Source organism: Phascolarctos cinereus, unplaced genomic scaffold (assembly GCF_003287225.1).
Source record: "Phascolarctos cinereus isolate Bilbo 61053 unplaced genomic scaffold, phaCin_HiC Scaffold_5;HRSCAF=322, whole genome shotgun sequence".
Classification (NCBI taxonomy): Eukaryota; Metazoa; Chordata; class Mammalia; order Diprotodontia; family Phascolarctidae; genus Phascolarctos; species Phascolarctos cinereus.
The window spans coordinates 75,385,003-75,401,084 of NW_027555958.1; the positions used below are offsets into that span (position 1 = coordinate 75,385,003).

At 34.9% G+C, this 16,082-nt stretch overlaps 1 protein-coding gene across 4 annotated transcripts in view; it reads right to left on the bottom strand.

The window, feature by feature from the left end:
- RWDD3 (RWD domain containing 3) overlaps nucleotides 1-16,082 on the bottom strand; it is an 86,205-nt gene that overhangs the window by 59,880 nt on the left and 10,243 nt on the right. For 2 of the 4 annotated variants that reach the window (XM_020999498.2, XM_078155004.1), the window contains exons 2-4: nucleotides 4,865-5,352; nucleotides 2,672-2,787; nucleotides 2,468-2,573 (exon numbers count right to left, since the gene is read on the bottom strand). In XM_020999498.2, the coding sequence (XP_020855157.2) occupies nucleotides 2,468-2,573; nucleotides 2,672-2,787; nucleotides 4,865-5,352 (710 nt within the window). The remainder of the gene's footprint in view (nucleotides 1-2,467; nucleotides 2,574-2,671; nucleotides 2,788-4,864; nucleotides 5,353-16,082) is intronic. The other 2 variants (XM_020999506.2, XM_078155005.1) reach the window with 2 other exon arrangements.

Below are 16,082 nucleotides of genomic sequence, written 5' to 3' on the forward strand. Positions count from 1 at the left end.
GAAGGTGACTTCTGAAGCCCCATTCAACTCAAATTCTGTTACAATTCCTTTCCCTCCTAAATTGGACGTTAACAGAAAATCAGGACTGTTCTATTCATTAGAACACACTATGATGTCTTTGCCTTTCTTCTCTGCCTATAAGGACTAGATATTAAACGCATGGCCTCCTCTACCACTTTGCCTGTTGACTTAGAAGGCCCAATGGCTTCATGTATATATAATAGGTACCCTCTCCTGGGTATACTGGCCTACTTACAGGTCTGCTGTAACCATTTAAAGTTTACAGAGGTTTTAAATTATATGCGTTATGGTATGGTTTATTTCCCCCATGGAACATAAATGTATCTCAAGGATATTGTGCTTAATAGATTTCACAAGAAATAAAAACTAATATTTATATCACTTTTCAATTTTCTTTGTCCAACAAGGCAAGGTCATTTTATGAAAAGCATTTCTCCACTTATAAAGCTAAACAATGCATTTTCATATGAGAGTTTTAATTAAAATGACATTTCTAATCTTGCTGCTAATAGTACCATGCTGCTTAGGGGCCACAAAGAAAGGAACTGTAAACTGGGTTCTATACAACCTTAATGCCACTATGATATTTTTAAAAGTATTAGTGTTTTGTAGACTACTGGTTTCAGCAACATCAAAAGGCAATCAATATAAAATATTTTTTTATCTCCAACTTGAAATATTAAGATCACAGGACTAAATATGAAAATATTCAGACTGGAGAAAACTTAAGGGACATGAAAGCTGTCTTCAAATATTTGAAGAGATGTCAGGTATAAAACGAAATGGACTCGTTCCACTTAGACCTAGAAGCCAAATTACAATGTATGAACAGATGTTATAAAGTGGCACATTTAGATTTGGTGTAAGGAAAAACTTCCTAACTATTGTTGTTCAGTCTTGTCCAACTCTTTGTGATCCCAATTTTGGGGTTTTCTTGGCAAAGATACTGGAGTAGTTTGTCATTTCCTCCTCCAACTCATTTTACAGATGAGGAATTTGAGGTAAACAGGGTTAAGTGACTTGCCCAGGGTCAAACAGCTAGTAAGTGCCTGAGGCCACATTTGAATTCAAATCTTCTTGATTCCAGGCCTGGCACTCTACTCACTGCACTATCTAGCTGCCCTCTTAACCTTGTTAGAGCAATCCAAAAGTGGTTTAGAAGTTAGTAGATTTTCCCTTCACTTAATCCATTAAGTTTTAGAACTCTGCCCTGGGATTGAGGTATTTGGGCATTCTAACTCATAAGTGAATGCAAATTCACTCTAGTAAATAACAGAACATCCTTCACATCCCACCTAGCTATCCATGACCAAAAAAAAAAAAAAACAGGGAATTTGAGTACCCTTCTATCTGCCCTGTTTCCACATCTTACACTGGGATCAGTAATCAGATCAATACTGCCATGTTCCTGGAAAGAATGTAATAATTGTGGGGCAGCTAGGTGATGCAATAATAGAACTCTGGCCTCGGAGTCAGGAGGACTTGAGTTCAAATCCAGCCTCAGACACTTGAAACTTACTAGCTGTGTGACCCTGGGCACATCATTTAATCCTGATTGCCTCACCAAAAAAAAAAAAAAGAATGCAATAATTCACTACACTATGCCTCCACTCACAATTCCTGTAATTTCCTAGACCTAAACTCCCTTCACTAGCCCCACTTTTTTGTGTGTGCTATCTTCCCCTGTTAAAATGTAAGGTCATTAAGGACAGGGACTTTTTTTTTAAACTGCTATCCCCAGCACAATGCCCATCATATAGTGGACAATAAATGTTTTCTATTTATTCATTCATTTGTCACATATGCCAGTTATAGAGGGAATTTTTGTTCAGGTGTAGGTTGAATTAGGCCTCTGAGGTTTCTTTCAATTTATATTCCTTGAGAGGAAAAATCTCTGTATCTAAGATAACAATGCTATTTTAAAAAATGAAAATACGAAAGTAAATAATTTTATATATCATTTATTTTAAAGAAAAGTAATAAGGACTTCCAGAAAAAAAAATTTCTCATAAAAACAGGACTTCTTTCGGTTCAGTCAGGTTACAGTTAAGAAACTGATGCATAAATGAAAGGAGAAATGTGTAACCTGGAAAGACGGTAGAATTTACCATCATTTCTTCACACTCTGGCTTTCAAAAATGTGTCAATAATTAAAATCCAGACTTTCTTGGTAAATATCAAGACACAGTCAAAACTATTTTTCTTTGCTTTTCTATTCCCAGTGCTTACCATACTGACTTGAACAGAAGAACTTAATAAATTGCTTAATTAAATCTAACTTTTTAATGAAATGCAAATTATTTTTCCTTGAGTTGAGACATTTTCACATTTTATTCCAAAAAAATTAAAGTTGCTCCTCAAAAGTTTTGACATAATTGCTCACAGAAACCAATCCACGAAATTTCTGTTTTACTAAAAGACTCCTGAGTTTCTTATTTCATTTTACCAGTGGAAGTACAAACTCAGAGAACAGCTCCTTAAGCCCTGCAGCTTCAAATTCCTTTAGTAGCTCATCCAACGATGAATACTCTTTGACTTCAAATGCCAGGAACCTACATTATACAAGAGAAACTCATGAATATGCCTAGATTTGTCAGAATGTAATTATCGATTCAGTTGCTTTTCTATCTGCAACAGTACTAAATTATACCTTTTGTGTTCCATCTGTACTTTTGTTTCAAAGAGTACACTAATCATTTTCTCTTTGCATTTCTTTCCGCTTGAGTCCACATCAACTTTGGAGGTTTTCTGAAGAATCAGGTATTCCTAAATGATAAATGAGAACATTAAATACAAATCTTACTATCTTAGAGATTTAGTTTTAAAACTCATAAATACAGGGTTTATTTTATATATAAAAAATATCCATTTTCTAGCCCATATTTTTATATAGTTACCTCTGAGTTTGCATACAGATGACAGGAAGAGTCAGGTATTTTCAGGCCATATTCATGGTCTCAATGAATAGGTTTAGAATATATTTTTAAAAAATTTTGTCCTAAACTGCAATTTTATTGGTGAAGGGACTCTTACTGAGCAAATTCCCTCTTCCAATACAGATGGCAATTGCTCAGTAACTTATAGTTGAAGAGCTGCTGTAACGCAGGTCTTCTGACTCTAAGACCAGCTCTCTATCTACTACAGCACATTACCTCTCTTCAAATGGGTATGACTTGATCCTTCAAACTAATATAGGATCTTTTTAAAATCTGAAAAAAATATATATATTTTTGCAGAATTCCAGTATACAGACAGGTTAAAAAGTGAATTCTGAAAAGAGAAATTTGCCAATGTTGTGTCCCTATCCACTGATAACTGTTCCAAATCACCTAGATGCTTGTTGACTAACTTATCCAAATTAATCCATCTACTATAACTTCACTTAGTCTTTCTTTTGAGAGGCAGTGTGGTTGTGGGGAGAAAACTCATCTTGAACTTAGGAAAACCTGAGTTCAAGTATAACCTCGGAAATATTCACTATGTGAACTGAGTAAGTCATTTAATCTCTCTGGGTCTCCAGCAGTTGTCTGAAACTACATCTACAAATGGTTTGCAATCTGTGTAAATGGAAGGATATTCCCACACAAGGATTCCTACACTAAACAAATCACAAGTTCCTGATGTCTATGGGTGGTATATGAACAAGCAAATGGATCTAGATCTCTACCTGAATATTTGCCTATAAAGATCCAATTAGCTTAAATTCAATGCAAATTACCTTGGAACACATGGAATCCTTTCACAGACCCCAAAAAAGGATACAACTAAAATCTGATAATGTTTTAACTATATAATTCAATACTAATCTGAATAAATACCAAGATAATGTTTTATAATAAGATTATACCATGAAGCAGCAATACCAAAGTTCTTAATCTTTATAATTACAGGTTATCTGAGATGAAACAAAGTAAAGGCAATTTCTAAAAATTTTTGTTACTTTGACTTACCTAGAAGAACAAAACTTATTAATACACTCTGTTAAATATTTTAATAATCACAATCTTTCTCTCTTGGTCTCCAAGATAAATAGGTTACAAAAATTTCAAGGGATATACAAAATGTAAAAAGGGACTAATTTTGAAAGCAGCTCCTCAGACAAGTCAGCTAGAAAGAAAAAAAAGATGGTAGGAGGTAATGAACTGACAGCAATAATAGTTCTACATCTCTGAAACTAAATCTCAGTTGTAAGACACAGACTACTCTTTCCAAGCAGCACAGATGCCCCCGCAAAAAATTTTTTTTTAATTGCCAAGAGGTAAGAAAAAAACTACTGTTTATCCCAAATATAACATACTATGCCCTCCTGTGCCTATGAGGAGCTAATATATAAACATACATATTAATTTCTTTATACACTTCAAAAGATGTTATTTTATTGATGTGAGTACTACTTCTGTTAAAAGCTCTTTCACATGTCACTGTGGACATAAAATTAATTATCTAGGCTAATGTTTGACAATGAACCTCTCTAAATTTAGGCTGATCCTTGAATGAAAATTAAATACTGGAACAAAACTTAAAGTCTCTCCAACACTGTAAGACACAGGAACAGGGTATACATCTTTATTTTCATCTCATACCTTTTATCAGCCACTAACTTCAAATGGCATAATTGAATAAATAAAAACAAAAAACTCTTCAAGGCTTCATAGGTTTGTTGTGTGTAACCAGTAGACAAAGATATTCTTTCAAAGAAAATACAGGCTTACAACAACAGTAATATAGACTACAGACATATCCCTAATAATTTGCCCATCCTTACTAACTGCTATGAAACACTCTTATCCACCCATTCTTAAGTAACAAAATAACCAAACTTTCATTCAGTATTCAATGGCACCTTGATACTGTTTCTGTCTCCTTGTAGAAGAATGAGTATTATTTTGCCCCAAAACATCAGTCTTCCAGTAAGTCTTAAATTTGAAGTCCACTTCTCCACAGTTTTGACATACTTAGTCTTTGCTCTCATGTGATCTAAATGCAAAAGGGCTATCCAAGTTCCATCATCCATGGACATACTTGTTGACAAAGTGCAGTTTTCAGAGCTAACAGTTGTTTCTGGCTGCCCAATGACGTGTTTAAGGTTTTGTTGAATCCAGAGAACCAGTTCGTGTACCATCGGTTCAGACAAAAGTTTTTTTGCTTGTTCAAGTAGCTTCTCTTTTATAACTATACACTGTGCCCTGGTAAGGTGCTGAGAGTTAACAGAGATCCCTGGTAGACAAAATGGGTAAGTAGCTGGTAAATGAAATGATAGTTTTAATGGTATATTTTCATCCAAAAATCCTTGTCCACTTGTGTTAATTCTGAATGAAGCTCCATCTGTTTCTGGAAGAGATCCAAAATAATAATGAACTGTGCATACTTCAGTTTAAATAGATCACTAATAACTTAACAGCACAGTCAATCAATAAATATTTATTAAGCACATATTATGTGCCAGGAACTGTGTGTTAAGCACTGGGGACAGACTTTGCCCCCAAGGAACTTACAATCCAACGGGAGCAACAACATACAAAGAAATACATACATAATAAGCTATACACAAGATAAACAGGAAATCATTAATGAAGTGGAAAGCACTGGAACTAAGGAGGGTTAGGGAAGACTTATTTCAAAATGTTTTACCAGAATTCAGTGTGAAAACTTTCAAGTCATGAGTTGTCATTGATTGCTAAGAAAGGTTTTATTTACAAATTATTTCCTTCAAGAACTTAATAGTAAATTATATGTATATAGTAAAATATATTAGACAAAAAATTAGAAGGTACTAATTCTCATAAGCTTTTCTTCTTGAACTTGGGTGAAAATGTTGACTACTGATTATAAAAATTAGGAATTTTCAAAGAAATCACACATTATATATACAAGTCAAGGAAATAAGATGACACCAAATCAGGAAACAAACAGACTGATAAATACTGAAATCGAAAAAATCAAAATCACTAAAGGAAATATGGTAAGTATATATGTCAATGTTCTCAACAGACTTTTTTTTAAAAATATATCCAAGTCAATATAACAGTAAGGTAATATCATGAAGTAAAAATGAGGAGATAGCAACCAAACCCACTCTAGCTCTTTAAGAACAATAAAAAAAGCAGACACCAAGTATTAAAGAATTCTGTTCTCTTTCAGATCTGCTCTGCTTCACCCCTTTAATGTGTTCTACTTCATTTCATCTCACTTTTCAAAAAAGTTGATAAAATGTCAGACTGATTCATTTTACAGGGGGCAGAAGCAAACAGATCAGAAAGACAGAATACAACAGAAATAGGTGCACAAATGAATTTCTTTGAAGTTCAAGTTACTGCCTATCTCAGCCTCTGTCTTTGCATACACTGGTTTTATTCTCTTTTTTCACATGATAAGAAGTCAAATGCTTTCTCATTTTCTTACCTGAAAATCATTGCTCACCAGCTTCAGGACTCTCTAAGAAAGACCACCATAATGCCAATTTAATATAGTTATAATTCCATTTTAAGATATGATATTAAAATTTCCTTACATTCATAAATTAATTCATAAGTTCACATTTCCTTACATTCATAAATGAAAATTTGTGACGAACACTGACTTTCAACTATTACTAGTAAGAATTCTATGAAAAAAATGTTCCAAATGACCACAATAGTTTTAAATATTAGAGATTAAAACTATACAACTGATACATAATTTGTTAAATACAAGTGGAAATATTGGTTTTGAGTGCCATCTAAACAAATAATTTAAAGAGCAGAGTCTAACCTAATGGAGAACACAGATATCCACCTAACACCACCCATCCCAAGACAGTGCCTTTCTGATATCCAAATTCTCAAGGAAGGTTGAAGCATTGTTTTTCTAACTTCTTGGCTTGATCCAAGCCATAACAAGAACAGATATCAGAAAATGGAAGTTTGTCCTCCTCACCCCAGGTATTTTTCTCATTAAGAGCTACTTTCTCCCAATGAATTAAAAGGCACATCTGTACAATATTTATGTATAGTACTGGCCCATATGTGAAAGTACTTTTATGGAGTAAAAAATGCTATTAAAGTCCAAGGGAGTATTATTTAATACCTCCAACATGTAATCATTGCCACTGGTTTTACTCATTTGGAGGAGATTACAAGTCTCCTTCAAAAAATAGTTTTAAAAATCATTCGCCTTAGAGATAAGGAATAGATTAAATGGCTCCTGGTCTTTTCCATTCCAATGATTTTATGTTGCATATAGTACTTTTTAAGCTTCCATTTCAAGTAACCATATATAGCACTTGATACCATAGGGAAACAACTTTAATTACAAAGGTTTTTAGAAAGTATAAGAACTGTCGTTATCTATGGGAAGTAATGATTATGAGAAGTTTGAAGACAAGTGAAAAGAAATTACCCTAGACAGTCTTTGGGGCTGCAGTTACCAGTTATTGTTGTTCAGTCATTTCAGTGGTAGTCCAACTCTTTGGGACCCCATTTGGGGTTTTCCTGGCAAAAATGCTGCAATGATTTGCTGTTTCCTTCTCTAGCTCATTTTAAAGATGAAGAAACTGAGGCAAACAGGATTAAATAACTTGTCTGGGGTCACACAAGTAGTAAGTGCCAGAAGCTGGATTTGAACTCAGGTGTTCCTGACTCCAGGCGAGGCACTTTATCCACTGCCTTCAGTTTCTGAAAACACTATTTTGAGGATTATCATTGTAACGATGTGTTGGCTGCATGACTCAGGGTAGGCCACTTAACCTCTCAAGGCCCTAGGCATCCAGGTTGGTACAACAGACAAAGCTCTGTATCTGGAGTCAGGAGACCAGAGTTCAAATCTTATACCTGTGTAACTGGGTAAGTCACTTAACCTGCCTGTCTCAGTCTCCTCAGTATCCTCATGACGATAATAGCATCTACTTTCCAGGGATATCGTGAAGATAAAATGAGACAATATATTTAAAGAGCTTTGCAAAAGATTCCGTAAAGGGCTATTGTTGTTATCACCTTCACTTACTGATCTACTCTCCTCTCTGCCCCTCCCAGAAATTAAACCCTTAAAACAAAAAATAAAAAATATATGAGAAAAAAATTTCAGCAAAAATAGCCAACATATCAGCTAAGTCACTTCTTCAAAGGTGAAAAGAAGGTATATTTTCACATCTCTTCGGGTCCCAAAACTTAAGCATTGTAATTTTACATTGTTTTATTGTTTTTTTTCCATTTATGTTGTAACAGTCATAGTTTATAGTTTTCCTGACTCTGCTTACTTCACTTTGTTTTAGTTTATGTTTTCTCATACTTTTCTAAATACAGTATGTTCATCATCGCTTACAGTGCAATAAAAATATTCCATTATATCCATGTACCACAAATGTTTAGCATTCCCTAATCAATGGTCATCTTATTTACATTGTTTTTATTTCTTTGTTACTACAAAAAAATGCTGCCATAACCACAATACATTTTTATCAATGACCTTCTTAGAGTTTATGCTTAGCAGTGGGATCTCTGAATTAAAGGTTATGTACATTTTAGTCACTTTCTTAGGATGATTCTAAATTACATTCTAGAATGTCTGGACTAGATCACAACTCCACCAATTGTGCATTAGTATGTCCTTCCATGACCCTTCCAAAAGTGACCATCCTCATCTTTTGTTATGTTTTCTTTTCACTAAGTGTGAGATGAAATCTTACAGTTGTTTTCACTTACATCTTTATTTACTAATTCAAAGTACTCTGTATGGTTCTTAATAGTTGGAGAAGGCCATTTTCAACACAGAATTTGACTTCCTATCATGTGAATGAGAATAAACCAAATGCTTGCAGCAAAAGGTAAAATCTTAATGTCAAGAGGCAATCAACTTTAGCCCTGAAAAAATCTGTAAGATAAAATAACATTTTTGAAATAGTAAAATAAAAAAAGTATAAACTAGGGTAATTTTAAAATAAAGTTGCTGGAGGGCCAGGATTGGCATGGTGTAGACAAAAAAGCATTGGATTTGGATTTAGAGGACTTAAATTTGGATCTTGATACTTCTAGTCATTTGTATGGACTCAAGCAAGTCATTTAACCTCTCTTGGCTTCAGTGTCCTCATTTGTAATATTAATGAGTGGGATGGTATCATCTCTAAAATCCTTCTGGGTCTAAACCTATAATCATTTGATTGACTGATCCTATGTGATTTTCCTGTATTCAAAACAATTGAAGAGAACTCTAGAAATTCATGGTTGCTAGGGTCTTCAAGAAGTGACACCTTCAAAAAAGAAAGGAGGGCCTCTAATAGATTCAAAGAATGAATACTTGAGGTAGCTGCCTATCTATACCTCTTCAATATGGTCAATTAATTTCTGGAAAGCAGCACAGCAGCCACCTAATTTTGGGGGTGCCATCTTGAAATAAGATGGAAATAACTATGTAAAGCTTTTACTATTTTCATTTTACTGCAGTCATTTTCCAGTTTTAAAATTTAAATTCCTAATTTTTGTTTGGGGAAAAAAGCAAAATTAATGTTTAGAGTTTGTATTTAGAAAGATGATAGATAATATAACAAATTACAAAAGATGAAAGCAAGATCAGGTAACAGTCCTATAAAAATAGTGATTGTCAGGAATAATAAAGCTCAGAATGAGTTGAAGTCAGGGGAGAGATGCTAAGGACAGCAAAAAAAGATTTTGTTGTGTTCTTTTTTTTTTCCCTTCCCTACTCTCAACCCCTATCTCATGAGAAAAAGGAAAATTAAAGAAGGGATAGGATCTTTCCTTAAGGCATATTGGAGAATAATAACTGACAACAAAGAAAAAGGGAGAATTGTCGATTCTAGGGGTTTTTTTTTCTGTTCTCTCTGACATAACCTTTAAACTAGAAATGTCAGAACAAAAATGACTAACAGGGAATCGGTATCTAAGATAAGTAAGGACGTAGTAAGAGGTACACCTAATCTGCCCTTGAATTCAAGTCACCTTGCCCAGATTTACCATATCTTTGAGTCCTAGAAGACCTGGCAGATATAACTGCTGAAGTCATTGTCAGTGATATTTGAAAGATCAAGGGAAACAGGAGGTATCACAAAATTGAAGAAAGACTTTTCCCAATTTCCAAAAAAGAACAGTATCTGAAAACTATAGGCCAGTAGAGAGCTTAATTTAATTCCTGGGTAAATTCTAGAATGGTTCATTAAGGAGATAGCTGGCAAACATCTACAAAGAGAAGCAATGATTACAAAGATCTAGCATGGCATTGTCGAGAACCTCTTATACTAGATGATCCTTGCTACCTTTTTTAACAAGATTTTAAGTTAATAGAGGAGAAGAATGAAATAGGTATAGATTTCCTCAATTTTAACAAAGATTTCGATAAAATATCTCATACTACTTTTGTGAAGAAGATAGAGATATGGACCATAATGCAGTTAAAGGGATTCAGAACTAGTTGGATGACCAGACTCAAAAAGTAAATGATTCAATGTCAATGTGATAGAAAGTTTCTATGGGAGTACCCCAGGGATTTGTGTTTGGCCTTGTGATGTTTGAAATCTTTGTCAACTTCCTGGATAAAGGCATAGATGGCATGTTCATCAATTCTGTAGATGACACAAAGCTAAGAAGGAAAGATAATCCAGTAGATGAGTCAGGGTCCAAAAGGATCATGATAGGCTAGAGCAGGGGTTCTTAACCTGAGCTTCAGCTCAGTCTTAACATGAATTATTTTTAAAAATATGCTGATCACTCTATTCAATATAATTGGTTTTCTTTGAAATCCTATTTTTAAAAAGTTACGTATTTTAATTATACTGTGAGAAAGGGCCCATAGGCTTCACCAGATTGCCAACAGATCCATGACACATAAAAGAAAGAATTTTAGGGCTAGAGCACTGGACTAAATCTAACAAGATGGAATTCAGTAGGGATAAATGAAAAGTATACAAAAAGTGTACCAAAAAATCAACTTCATAAATATAAGATGTAAGAGTTATGCTTGTTCTGAAAAAGATCTGGAGTTTTTAAAGGACTGCAAGATCAAAATGAATCACTGTGTGATGCGGCAGCCAAAAGAGCTAATGAAATCTTGGGCTGCATTAAAAAAGGCATGGCTTCCAGCCCACAGCAGCCTTTTTTACCGTGGAAGTTCATACCACCCCTGCAACCCTTCCCTAAGTACCTGGTTCATCCTACAACCTCCATTCTAAAGAAAGTGCTCAGACCCACTTCTGACTCTTGAAATTTTCTCTACCATGCCCACAATCAGGTACCTTCTCTCTCCCCCTTCTCCTACTGCACTCACCCACTCACTGCTTTTCAGCTTCCTTTTACAAGCTATCTTCACAGAATATAAACTCCATGAGGGCAGGGACCATTTTTATCTTATGCATGTATTCTTAGTGCCTGGCACATAGTTAAGACTTAAGAAATGCTTGACTTGAAATGATAGGCCCATTAGTGCCCTAATAAGACTTCATCTGGAGTACTGTGTTCAGTGTTGGTTAAGTGGTGAAGTAGACAGAGCACTGAATTTACAATGAGGAAGATGGAAGATCAAAGTTCAGATGTGATCTCATAGACACTTATTGGCTGTATGACTGTGGGCAAGTCACTTAAACTCTCTATGCCTCAGTTTCATCAACTATAAAATAGGGCTAATAACAGCACCTATATTCCAGGTTACTGTGAGGATAAACATTAAAACACTATGCAAACCTTAAAGCGCTATGCAAACGCTAGTTGTTATTGTTATTGTTACTGACACCAAGGTCTAAGGAGGGCATTGATAAGAAAGAGTGTCTAGAAAGCAACTAGAATTGAGAAAGTTCTTGAGTCTATGGCATATAAAGACTGGTTGAAAGAACTATGCATGCTCAGCCTAGAGAAAAGAAGATGCAAGGAGGATATGAAAGCTGTAATCGAGTAACTGAAGGGCTGTCATGAGGAGGAAAGATTAAATTTGTTCTTTTGTTTGGTCCCAGAGGGCAGAACCAGGAGCAATGGGTGGATGTTGCAAAGAGACCAATTCAGGTTTGATAGAAAAACTTGTTAATAATAAGAGCTGCCCACAACTGGAAGGGCTGCCTCAAGCAGTCGTGGGTGACCCCTCCTTGGAACTCCTTAAACAGGCTGGACACCTACTTTTCATGTAGGTGACAGTGAAGATTCCTTTACTACATGGGGTGTGATCAGCCACTGAGCTTTCTTTTCACTTTCAAATTCTGTGATTTTTGTGAAATGTAGCATTGTACAACAGATAGAGAACTAGCCTTGGAGTCAGGAAGACCTGCATTTAAGTATCTCTTGGTGACCCATGCAATTCTAAAATTATAAGACACTAATGAACTGCTATCTGAATCAGAAGGGTTTCTTACACCAGGAGTTGCCCAATGAAAACACAGGTTTGAACCAAAATTGAATGGTATAAACCATAAGTGATCTAAAATTTTGAGAAGTTGTCACAAAAAGCTTTATAGAAGATATGGGACTTGAACTGGACTTTGAAGAAGAGGCAGGATTTGCAGAGGCAACAAAGGGAGGAGAAAATCATGATATGTGAAGGTAACAGAAATAGCCACCTTCTTTTCAGGAAGCACTTTCTTCTTTTATGGGTAATAATGCCAGACTTAGAGTCAGGAAGACCTGAGTTCAAATCCCACCTCAAATACTTACTATCTATGCAATACTGAACAAGTCACTTAACCTCTCTTAGCCTCAATTTCCTCATTTGTAAAATGGAGATAATAATAGCATTTACCTACTCCCAGGGTTGTTATGAGGATCAAATAAGATAACATATGTAAAGTGCTTTGCAAATATTAAAGTGCTATAAAATCTATTACTATTGAAGTTGTTTTATAATCATTATTATTATTACTATTTTATTGTTATTGCTTTCCTTCCATCCATCCCATAATTATAGTGTTATCTTTTATATTAGGTCATATATTCATCTGAAGTTTATTGAAGAATAAGATATGCCACACAATAAATATGAACAGGTTGGCCCAGAGCTGAATAAGAAGAGGAGAGGGCTAGACTGCCTTCAAGAAAATGAAAAGCTCTTTTAACAATCCTCAAACTTCCCATAAGGAGGGTCAATCTTTCTAATAGTAACATTCTACCAACATTGCTGTATAGCAGCAAAACAAGGAATACAACAGCTGTTAGCCAGACACTAGCAGTTAGGTGGCACAGTACATAGTACTTGTTATCAGGAAGACCTGAGTTCAAATCCTGCCTCTGACACAAGCTGTGTAACCTGGGCAAGTCACTTCACCTTTGTCTGCCTCCGTTTCTTCGACTGTAAAAAGGGTACAATAATACCATCTACCTCCGAGGGCTGTTGTGAGGATCAAATGTCATATTTTTAAAGCACTTAGCAGTGTCTGGCACTTAGCAGGCACTTAATAAATGCTTGTTCCTTCCCTTCCTCCCTTCCCTCAAAAGAATTAAATATGAATCCCAGATGAGGAAAATGGAAGGTACATGGTGAGGGTGAGCAGTATCTACCACATAACCAATGAGGTTTTTTTATTCTTCAATAAATAATAAGAGAATAAAATATCATCAAGGAATTATGAAGATGAAGGAAAAAGAAGATGTGTTAGTCACATGTAAAGGGATGACAGATGGATGGACAGTCAGTGTTCCACTTTCATGATTTCAGGAGAAAGTGAAAAAGGTCTCCAGCACATTGGGCAGACCTTCTGTGATGAATTTACAACAGGACATTATAATAATCACAGAAGATGGGCAAGCAAGGATGAGTTGCAATCTACATCACTGGAAGGAATTCCCAAATCAATGCGATCACAGAGCCATTTGAAGACAGTATGGTATAAGCTGCTGATCTAAACTTAATTTCTTCCAAACTGCTTTCCAATTTTCTCTGAAGTTTCTATTAAACAAGGAGCCTTTCTCCCAGTAACTTTTATTTTCAGATTTATAAAACACTCAAGTACTTCTGCATCTTGCTTATCTAGTCTGTTAAACTGATCTATTTTCTATTTCAAAATAGAACTAAGTAGTTTTAAAGATTACCTGCTTTATATGCCAGCTGAGATCTGATGATGCTATGCCTCCTTCATTCCTTTTTTTTTTTTTAATTTCCCTAGAGAGCCTACACCTTTTGTTCCTCCAAATGAATTCTGTTACCACTCTGTCTAATCATATAAGTAACCCTTGGTATATTACTTGGAAGAGTACTAAATCTGTACAGTGCTCTAATTCAGTGTCATCATTTTTAAATCGTCAAAACCCAACCATGCATAATGAATCTCTCTCCTATTATCTGTCTTTTCATTTTTGTAGAGTATTTCGTAGTTGTATGTGTATGAGTCCTGAGTAGCTTGTATGTGTATGAGTCCTGAGTAGTTAATATCTAGCTATTTTATGCTTTTTCTATTAATTTTGAATGGAACTCTTCCTAGCAATTTCTATTAGTTTTCTTAGTACTATACAGAAATGCTGATAATTTTTATGGATTTATTTTATATCTTAAATCTGTTAGAAATTAGTAATAAACTTAAATTAGCCTTTGCTGACTCTACGGAGTTTTCTAAGTGAACTATCGCATCATCTGCAAATCAGTAGAACTCTGTCACCTCTTTGATAAAGTTTACAAGCCTTAATTTTTTTCCTCATCTTACTGCTATAGCCAGCATTTCTAGAATAGTGTCAAATAATAGTAGGGTAAACCAAAGTTTTCAAATGTAAACATAACTGTGTTTTTAAAAAATACATTTTGTCCATCTTCTCCTTGGCAAAGCTTCTATTCCCTGCCAACTAATTCCAATTCCACTTCATGTTGAGGTTTAAAGAAAGAGCCTTGGGCTAGAAATCTAACCTTGGTTCTAGTCCCAGGCCATGCCTTATCTCACCTACATAGTCAGAGCTAGTCATTCAACTCTTATTCCACAATTTCACCATCTGTCAAACAGAAATAACTGTTCTTTCTACCCCCAAACAGTTATTACAAGAAAAAAAATTAGATTATGTGAAATTTTTATAAAAAGTGCTATATAATACAATTTGTTACTAAGATCATTTTGCACATATTAAAAAAAACTTACTGTTGTCACTCAGTAGGTATATCCTAAGAACCAAGAATTAATGAAAAGTATTTTAAATCTTCACGTACCTCCAAGGTTCAAGTGCCCATTTGGTTGTCCACAACCAAGTATCTTTTCACTTCTCTTCTCCCTATACTTTTGCCCTCTCAATTCCAGAGACTTTAGACTCTTCTTCTAGCCCTCAAACATCAAATTGAGTGGACTAAGTTATGGCTGAAGAGTCAAATCTGGGGCTTGAAATACAGGACTTGAGTCAGGAACCAAGACTGTGATAAGATACAGGTTATTAATTATTGGGGCTAAAGCTTACAAACAGAATTCCAGAGACATTTAAAATAGATAAGCAGAATACCTACGAAAGTCATCAAGTGTCATAAAAGCACTAGTGAAAGAAGTTTACTTTTTAATCTGTCATTGTTACCTAATTCCATTTCTTTCTCACCAACTTTTGCACTATTACATTATATAAAAGTGTTATACCTTACTCAGCAAAAAAAATTTTTTTTTTAAGAATCACAATTGCTAAAGCACATTTTAAAGTCTGATACTCCTACATTAAGAAAAGTAATTATCATGGACCCAAAAAAGTTTCTGAATATATACATTTTATTAATCTGGTTTCAGGTTGCAATAAGTTTGCTAGCTAAGCACTAGTCTAGTAAAGTAAGCACCAGCAGGTGAGCCATCACTGATAAACTGTTTGGCCATGGCAATTCATGACAAAAAGAAAAATATAAAATAGCCCTCAGTTCTATGAAACCACCTTCGAACGCTATAGACAGTTAACAAAGAAGAGACAGAAAGTTCCAAGAACAACAGTTTTTAGACCATTTGTAAATTAACTGGTGGTACTATGTCATGGAATAAATAAAGATCACTCTCTGGCTAAAAGTTCAGATTGCTCAAAGTTTTTATTAGACAACTTGCCAGTTGGGAGACAGTCTGAAAAACTGGCTCAAAAGTCTCAATGTTCTGGATATTTTTAACATCAACTAAAAAGTAAACAAAAACTTCACATATAGGGGATAGTCGGTGTGAG